Source organism: Sinocyclocheilus anshuiensis, unplaced genomic scaffold (genome assembly GCF_001515605.1).
Source record: "Sinocyclocheilus anshuiensis isolate Anshui unplaced genomic scaffold, SAMN03320099.WGS_v1.1 scaffold755, whole genome shotgun sequence".
NCBI lineage: Eukaryota > Metazoa > Chordata > Actinopteri > Cypriniformes > Cyprinidae > Sinocyclocheilus > Sinocyclocheilus anshuiensis.
In genome coordinates this window covers 379,299-389,123 of record NW_015552587.1, presented here as the reverse complement: position 1 = coordinate 389,123, position 9,825 = coordinate 379,299, and the positions used below count along the sequence as shown (strand labels likewise).

The 9,825-nt window shown below is 39.6% G+C and overlaps 1 protein-coding gene across 9 annotated transcripts in view; it reads left to right on the top strand.

Annotated features, from left to right (window-relative positions):
* The window catches only part of nrg1 (neuregulin 1), a 108,839-nt gene that overhangs the window by 65,277 nt on the left and 33,737 nt on the right, over positions 1-9,825 (top strand). For 2 of the 9 annotated variants that reach the window (XM_016456343.1, XM_016456344.1), the window contains exon 1: positions 16-1,301. The exons of the other annotated variants lie outside the window; for them this stretch is intronic. In XM_016456343.1, coding sequence (XP_016311829.1) covers positions 638-1,301 — 664 coding nt within the window. In that variant the 5' untranslated portion in view covers positions 16-637. Of the gene's footprint in view, positions 1-15; positions 1,302-9,825 lie in introns of those variants that run through there. 9 annotated transcript variants of the gene reach the window in all.

The following is a 9,825-nucleotide window of genomic DNA, read 5'->3' as shown; positions in this document are numbered from 1 at the left end:
ACTGTCTTATTCACTGCTGTTCTTCCTAATTGGATCAAGCGCAGACTTGCCCGACTCTGTGCTCAGTGTTCGCAGTGTGAGAGGATCGAGACAGCAGACACAGCGAGAGACAGAACGTGTGTGTTGGTGTGATGATAAGGAGAGGGAGAAAGAGGAGGGGTGAAAGCAGGGGTGTGTGTCATCCTCTACTCAAGCTTGCGTGCGGTTCTGTGCTCAAGTCTTTCCAAGAGTAGGTGCTTTGATCGGACATGCACCTGCTGCCGCTTTCGGATGATTCAGCCGTTTTCTGCAGAGCATGAACCGCAGCCCAGGCGCTCCAGCCCTGCCCCCAGGTGAGTGCAGCGCTCTCTGAGGCGGGATCCACCCTCGGGCGGCCTCCGGAGCATATGCCTTATTTATAGACTGGCTGCCTGTGTTTTTCTTCCTGCTCTGTGAGAACGAACCCGGGCGACAGAAATCAGAGCCACGGAAGTCTTCCTCTTTAGTAACGAGGTTAGTCGGTTGAGCATCGTGTACAGTCCCTTCCCCCTCGCTGCTGATCTGATAATGGAAAGAAGACTTTACGAGGCAGCATGCCTGCCGCAGCATTAGAGGAGTCCTGTGCAGCTGCTTCTGAGCGACCGAACCAGGGGCGGAGATGAAGTCGGAAGCGGCGGAGGACATCTCTGCCGGACTTGCATCTCAAGAGGCTCCTTCGGATGCCTTGTCTGAGGTGGCCACGAAAGAGACGCCCGAGGAAGTGGAGGAGGACGTGGCGGGGGGCAGCGACGGCTCAGAGAGTGGTCCTCTGGGATGCATGCCTTTGCCTGTGGCTGCATGCTGCGTGTGCCTCGATCTGGAGCGGGTGAGTAGCTGCATCCGCTCTGAAAAAATCTGCATCTTGCCCATCCTGGCCTGCTTGCTAAGTCTTGCCCTCTGCACCGCCGGCCTCAAGTGGGTCTTTGTGGACAAGATCTTCGAATACGAGCCGCCGACCCACCTTGATCTCAAGCGCATCGGACAGGATCCTATAATCAATTCAGACTTCACTCAGAACTCCACATCAGTCTCACCTTCCACCCCGTCGACTCCGTCTGTCCCAGGACAGCCCAAGGTCTTTGTGGAAGGGGAGTCCACGGGCAGACCCTTTGAGCCGCCCTCATCGAAGGTGCCCGTTTTTACGCCCACTGCAGCAGTGACTGTCCACACAAACTCTGTGTCTCCACCCAGCCCCAAGAGTACCTTCAAACCCCTCCAGAATGGCACTGCAAACCAGTATCCATCTCAAACTCTGGAATCTAACGATATTGTTCCAAAGACCTGTAAGTACAATCTGTGTTCACATCAGTGATCACATATGTGACCCTGGAGCACAAAAGCAGTCATAAGTCGCTGGGGTATATTTGTAGCAACAGCCAACAATACATTGTATGGGTCAAAATTATCAATTTCTCTTTTATGCCAAAAATCATTAGGATATTAAGTAAAGATCATGTTCCATGAAGATATTTTGGAAATTTCCTACCATAAATATATCAAAACTAAATTTTTTATTAGTAATATGCATTGTTTGGACAACTTTAAAGGCAATTTTCTCAATATTTAGATTTTTTTGCTCCCTCAGATTCCAGATTTTCAAATAGTTGTATCTCGGCCAAATATTGTCCTATTCTATCAATGGAAAGCTTATTCATTCAGCTTTTAGGTGATTTATTAATCTCAATTTCAAAAAATGTACCCTTATGGGTCCAGGGTCACATATTTGACTACATATGCATATTACAATTGTAGGTGAAGTTCTAGATGTTGAATGACTAAAATGGTTACGCAAACCCCTGTCAGTACATTCTGTCCATTCATACAGGATCAAAGAACATTAATTGTTTATACATTTAAACAATGTTTCATAGTGAGGCAAGAGCCGGATGTGAGTGCTTTTGTTAGTTCAAAGCAGACGTGTTGTATCTTGTCAGTTGTGCGGCACGCTCCTGTGACTAAGCCCTGGACGTAACTAACTGAGATGGGCGTTGATAGTGACGCAGACGACCCTTTGAAGCTGCTTGATGATTGTTGTGTGAAATCTAAACACTACTACCGGTTACCTGCCCACACGAGTTACATCAGACCCCAGTCACGGCACATATAATGCATGATAATGCAGCAGTGCTGCAGTGAGAGGAGGACACTTCCTTTTGGCTCTGCTCCATTTCAAGGTCAGAGTCTCCACAAAGACTAGCCGATACCCTTCCAGAGCAAGGTGATCGTCAGTAATACTATCCGCTCTCCACCGTGACTTTGAGAGCTTGAAGAATTATAACGGCTGGAGGACTGCCAGACTTCCACTCTCGGATCTCGGATCTCCCTCCCTTCATTTTTTTTCTCTTCTGTTTTTTTATTATTAATTAATTAATTAATTTTTGCCACTTTTAGCAGTGTGCAGTGATGCACCGTCATCCTGCAAGAAGTTTCCTGAGGTCAGTCTGATAATGATGCTGCGCATGTATCTGCAGGTCACAGCTCATTATCATGCAGATATTATTGATTTATCTCAGCCAAGCCCTTTAATCCATTTGAAGGATTGGATTATCTCACTTCATCTGTCAAAGTTTAAGGCGGCTGCTTGTGTTAAATACCAAGCAATTACAGAATCAAGATCTCCCAGGCATCTGTTAGGAGATCTCAAGTAAACCCGTTACACAAAAAAACTTGCACTTTACTTGTAATTGAGAAATATTTATAATAGAGAATGCACCCTAGTCAGGCTGAACATCATATTTATTTTGATGTGATTGAAAATAGAGCTGTGCTGAACTACTATACCTTTATTGATTTTTTTTTGTGTCTGCTGGACGCATTTCTTCTTCAATGTACACAACAATCCAACCCACTGCCCCTCACAGCTTCATTCATGTTGAATTATGATTCATACCGGATGTGATCAACGATTCGATCTTCATAACCTCACTTCACCTCTGAAGCAAGTGCTGCTGGGAAGCTCAAAGACCCTCCCACTGCGAGCACTGTGATCAATTGTCCAGGCCTGAAATGGAAATGCGATCGGTTGTGTTAGAAATTTCAGTCTAAATCAATAACAGACAGCAGATCAGCTGACTAACAAGGAAGCTGTAGTCAACGTGATTCTGAGCCTGATGAAATACGCGGCAGATTTTTTAGAGATGAAAGAACAGGACAGAAATATTACGAGAGACAAATGCATCATGGGCACATTCTGTACATGTGATTGCATTAGTACTTTATTGTACTAGTAATTTACATTTACCTCATCACTCAAAGGCCTGTGATTCTATCAATCACAGTTAACACTGAGCACCGATCTCTCTGTAAGAGCCTGTATGATTGATGTGAGGAGAGAATGAGCAGACAGCTGCTTGTAACTTGAGAATAGTACATTTTGTAAATTTCATGTGCCAAGCTGCAGTTGTTTGCCTGTTGTTTTAGAGGTTGTTTTTTTAGAGTATGTTAATGACTGTAATGGTTGTAAATAGTAGAGATACATAATGTGACCCTGGACCACAAAACCAGTCTTAAGTGTCAATTTTTCAAAATTGAGATTTATACATCATCTATGAGCAGAATAAATAAGCTTTCCATTGATGTATGGTTTGTTAGGATAGGACAATATTTGGCCGAGATACAATTATTTGAAAATCTGGAATCTGAGGATGCAAAAAAATCTAAATATTGAGAAAATATCCTTTAAAGTTGTCCAAATTAAGTTCTTAGCAATGCATATTACTAATCAAAAATTAAGTTTTGATGTATTTACGGTAGGAAATTTACAAAATATCTTCATGGAACATGATCTTTACTTAATATCCTAATGATTTTGGCATAAAAGAAAAACTTTAATTTTGACTCATACAATGTATTTTTGGCTATTGCTACAAATATACCCCAGCGACTTAAGACTGCTTTTGTGCTCCAGGGTCACATATGTGGAACAACCCAGTAACGCTGATTCACTGTATTATAATTAATGTCAGTTTTGGGTTGTGTGCGAATTTTAGGTTGCTGAATGGTTGATTGCAGATTAATGAAGTTCTTGGTGTTTTATTAAGGTTCTTCAGATCGGTGTGTTGGTATCTGGGTTCTTCCAGTACATACTTTAGATGATTCTCTACAGAACTTGAGAATAAAAAGTTGTTTGTGACTGTAAGTCGCTGGCCTCACAGCTTCATCCGTCACTACTGAGCTGTATTATAGATAGGCAGCAGTATCTGTCTTAGATCTAGGATATTTTGAGATGGCTTGCACGAACAACCTGACTCGTATCTTACTGCAGTATTTCAGTGGAAGTAAAGCCAAGAATCAAACTTGGCCTTTTTTTTTTTACAATGCTGAATATATTGATGTCCTGTGTGGTAGCAGCACTATAGTAGCAGGTTTTTCCTGTGGAAGATTAGTGTTATAGGTTAAATGACTGGGTCCTCTGTCACTTCTTATTTTTCAAAATTGAGATTTATACATCATCTATGAGCAGAATAAATAAGCTTTCCATTGATGTATGGTTTGTTAGGATAGGACAATATTTGGCCGAGATACAATTATTTGAAAATCTGGAATCTGAGGATGCAAAAAAATCTAAATATTGAGAAAATATCCTTTAAAGTTGTCCAAATTAAGTTCTTAGCAATGCATATTACTAATCAAAAATTAAGTTTTGATGTATTTACGGTAGGAAATTTACAAAATATCTTCATGGAACATGATCTTTACTTAATATCCTAATGATTTTGGCATAAAAGAAAAACTTTAATTTTGACTCATACAATGTATTTTTGGCTATTGCTACAAATATACCCCAGCGACTTAAGACTGCTTTTGTGCTCCAGGGTCACATATGTGGAACAACCCAGTAACGCTGATTCACTGTATTATAATTAATGTCAGTTTTGGGTTGTGTGCGAATTTTAGGTTGCTGAATGGTTGATTGCAGATTAATGAAGTTCTTGGTGTTTTATTAAGGTTCTTCAGATCGGTGTGTTGGTATCTGGGTTCTTCCAGTACATACTTTAGATGATTCTCTACAGAACTTGAGAATAAAAAGTTGTTTGTGACTGTAAGTCGCTGGCCTCACAGCTTCATCCGTCACTACTGAGCTGTATTATAGATAGGCAGCAGTATCTGTCTTAGATCTAGGATATTTTGAGATGGCTTGCACGAACAACCTGACTCGTATCTTACTGCAGTATTTCAGTGGAAGTAAAGCCAAGAATCAAACTTGGCCTTTTTTTTTTTACAATGCTGAATATATTGATGTCCTGTGTGGTAGCAGCACTATAGTAGCAGGTTTTTCCTGTGGAAGATTAGTGTTATAGGTTAAATGACTGGGTCCTCTGTCACTTCTTTGTGGATTGGATTCCGCCTCTTCTCTTTTACTAAATGTAAGGAAATTCAGGTGTAGCCTTCAAACAATAAATCTGTGCTCTTCTGTGATAAAGGATTCATGAACCAGCTAGCTTATGCAAACACAGTGAAATGGTGCGTAGCACTAAGTACATGATAGTAAACATACATAAGCCATAGGTCTCTATCCCGTAAAACATGCTGCTCATAAATGCACAGCACTGTGAACTCATTAAATAATGTATAAATAACTTCCCATGGACTTCTGAGCTGATGGCTTTATCGATCAGTGCTGCACGCCTCACCAACCTTTTAAAATGTCTTCCTCATGATGTCACAGACACATTTCACATGTTCATTGCCATCAGGACCAGGAAAAACACAGTGTAGATGATTTATTACTTAAGCAAGGAAAAAGACTCCTGACTGATTTTGTTCTCAATTTTTCTTGAGCATTTCATGTTTCGAATCCACTTACTGTTATTTCCACTTTATCCTTTTTAATTAACAAATAATCTGTGAAGCTGTTCATTTCATTATTGGGTCTGTTCTCTTGCAGCTTTTGTTGAGTGTAATGAGGTTCATGCAGAGTTCATGCTCCGCTTTCAGTAGATGAGTTCCACCCATCACAGCGCCTTTTACCTCTAATAATGAAGGTCTTCAATGTCTTATGGATTGTTGTTCATCTTAGCTAGATGGCAAAGGTTTCACTTTCTTAATTGCAGCCACTGTTGTAAGTGTGCAATTGACCATGTGATTATTTTTTTATTCAAATAGCAAACTCACTGTCATAGCGCTTGATTCAAGGATCTATTTTACATTAACACATACATAACAAAAACTTAGTCCTTAAATTCAAAATGTTGACTTGTACTACTTTTATCATAGAATTCGTGGTCACACTTTATTCTAAGGTTCAATTCTCGCTATTAACAAACCATTAGCTACGACTTTTGCCTCAGTAAACTCCTAATTAGCTGCTTATTAATAGTTAGTACGGTAGTTGTTAAGTTTAGGTATTGGGTAGGATTAGGGATGTAAAATATGCTCATGCAGAATATGTGCTTTATAAACAGCCAACAGGCATGCTAATAAACAACTAGTTAATAGTGAGAATTCGTCCCTATGCTAAAGCGTTAGCGGATTCGTAGACCCAAATTATGCAAACATATTAACATGACTGAATGTAGGAAAATTTGTTTACAAAATGTCATGCTCTCAATAGCTCACAGCATAAAACACGTGATCAATGCAAACCATCTTTTCCTATGTGACATCGCTTTTTCCCTGCTGTCTGCGAGCCAGCATTAGAAGCACCACACTAGTATATCAGGTGGAATCCAAAAGCTAAACCCAAACTACATGCTGTTTTACCTGTGCACCAAATGTGAATTAACAATGAGCATAATGATAATGTGCATGCATATAAGCATGCATCATCTTTTATTAGCCGTCTCTCAGGCGTTGTCTATCCCATGAGGCCCATCTGCATGTGAACTTGAAGCTCATAAATTCTCCGCAAGTCTCACACAACACAGCAAAAATGGGTTTCAAACACCAGAACGGCTTCTTTTCTTCATCAAACTCGTCGCATAATCTCAGAGGAGCTGTGTTTATCCTTATATAAAGTTAGGTAAATCAGGGCAATGCACACATGATCACAGCATGTTCACCCCTTCCATTACTGCACCAAATCCAATCCAAACAGTGTATGGAGATGTGATTGTGAAATGGAGCCATGGGGTTGAGGAATTCATTATTGTAATGGAGAGAGACCAGCTGAGGCAAACATCTCTGATTTAATTATGTTGGAATGAAGTGACATCTGGCAGTTATGAGGAAGGTAACGGTGCCGTTCTGAACAGAATCCTCTAATGGCCCGACATGTTCGATCCAGTGACTCGGCACATAAATAATAGTCTTATATATGCTAGACATGCATCCTTAAAGTCGTTTGAGTCAACAGCTTCTGTCTCACAAATGTCTTTGCGTTAGATTTTAGGTGAAAGTTTTTAATCTGCATCATTTGCTGCAGATTTTCCTGTCAAAATTTGAGCAGCACACTGACTGTATTGATTGCTAGATGTGATTTGTCTCAGACACACAGACAGATAGTCTGTTTGCTGACTGATGCATACTGCACACAAAACGGGTCAATTACATGGGGTGGGCATGAAGTTAAATATTTTAGGCTGATACAAATGTCCTGGTATGATAATGAAAACAAACAGAATGAGATTCTTGAAAAGAAAACCCTTTTAAGTACTTTTGGCATAATGTTTATTACATTTTAATAGGAGTAAGAGAATAATATTTCACAATACATCATGTGGTGCAACTAACATGCAGAATAAAAAACATGAAACAAGTTTTATGACTATGTCTCAAGATCAGTGTTAGCACAGGATATACAGCTACCCAAAACAATAATAATTCATAATGCTTTTTACTTTGAAAAATATACATTTTATTATTGTTAGAAAATAAAGTGTAAGATGTGCACACCAATATATTCAAGTTGCAAGGAAATGGTATTACTGTTTACTTGATAGTCACACACCACATGACCTTTTAAATGTAATCTTTTCTTAAAAATTCAAAGCCATATTAAACCAGTAAGAGTTTGAACTAGGCAGAGATCTGACTAAAATATTTTTTTTGATCATAAACACTCTTTTATGTAATTGACCCGTATTATTCTATGTTTAATGTTGAAGTAATCAGTACTTAGCACTTTTGGACAAGGATCACACAGTGTGTAGGAACACATTTGCCATCATTTTGGGTGATTTCTGTTCAGTAACTACATGTTTGATGTCATGAGCATTTAGATCATTTAGAGCATTTCGTTTCTCAGTGAAATTGAGATGTTTGATAGTGGATTTCACAGCGCAATCTCGTCATGTATGTTTTTCAGCGCACATGATTTCTGCTTTGCCTTGTCTTGTGGAGCCTTTGCTATCTGCAGAGGAAAATAATTCTGTCCATGTATTATTTGGCCTTCTGCAGGCCCTGGATTGATTGCAGGAAACGTCATGAATGTGCAGATATCACAAGTGTCTTTTCGTGACCTTGTTTGGTGGAAGGTAACAGGGATTGAATGGAATGCCAAAGGCATTGTGGGTACCGTGAATATATGATACGCTCCTGAGAACAGACCTCTCTTGAGTCTCTGCTGCATAATGATATTGGTGAGATGCACATCAGTCTTATATTACAATGCACATGGACAAGGTCAGCGAGACAGGAAACACTATGCCAGCAGCATCTCATGATGGCCACTGTTCATTTCATTGCATATTATCTAGAATAAATAAAGTTCATGGAGCAGAAATAGTGCTTGCTAACAGAGAGATGTTAAAAATAAGTGTGTGTGCGGTCTGACGGTCCCACATCGTCTGCTGCGTCTGTGAAACAAACACACTCTCACACACACACACACACACACACACACACACAACCACTGAGTTTCCTGGCTGTGTATGTACCAAAGAGTGACATGCGTGTGAGAGTGACTTCTGTATTTGTGCGTGTGTCCGCTCTGGAGATTGTGTGGAAATCACATTCCCCTCCCAGCAGCGTCTGATTTCCCAGCCGTGCACATAACACACGTCTTTCTGTGTGTTTTTCCTCTTCTGAGAGTAAGCAGCATATAATGAGCATTCGAATGCTAATGAGCCGACTTCTGAGAATAGACAAAAACATACCATCACGCTTCTCTCCTGATTACTGCATGATGAACTTTGATGTGTGTCCTTCATATGCTTTAAAGACACCTCGTTTCTAACGCTTATTATACAATGACCACAAAAATATTTCAACAGTCACAGTTAGATACACTACCCACACAGTTAGATACCTCAATATACACTACCCAGACTTTACAAAGAAAATTTTTGACAAAAAGTATATAAAACAATAGACTAAATGTCACTTTTCACTGTTTGTTGAACATGTGTGAACTTCGTACAGCCACTAAAAATCACTAAAACTTCATTAAAATAGATTTAAATACATGACATACAAGTTTCAATTATTTCAGTAGAAATCACATTAATATTTCAGTTTACTATAAATACTTGTCTGTATTTGGCAGTACACTTTAACCATATTTCAAAGAAATCAAAAGTAATTTTGAAAAGATATGAATATGTGAGTTCTACTTAAATGGGTCAAAAAAGCACTCTGTTCAGCTAATTGCATTTAATATAAATTTAAAATATAATACCTTTTTAATTTCATTTAACATGCAATTTAAGTGTCCAAAAACATTACATTGAGTTTGCACGATTCTTTTAAAGTGCTTTTTTTAGCTGCTGGTCCAAGCGCTGGGACAAAAGCTCTAATGAGCAGAAAGGCTGGCAAAAAGCACACTGAATACTTCTATCTGAAATTGGGAAATTGCTGGAGCACTGGAGTGTTGAGACTGAACTGCTCATGATCTGCCTTAAATATCCACTGAGCAGCTGCTCGCTGGAT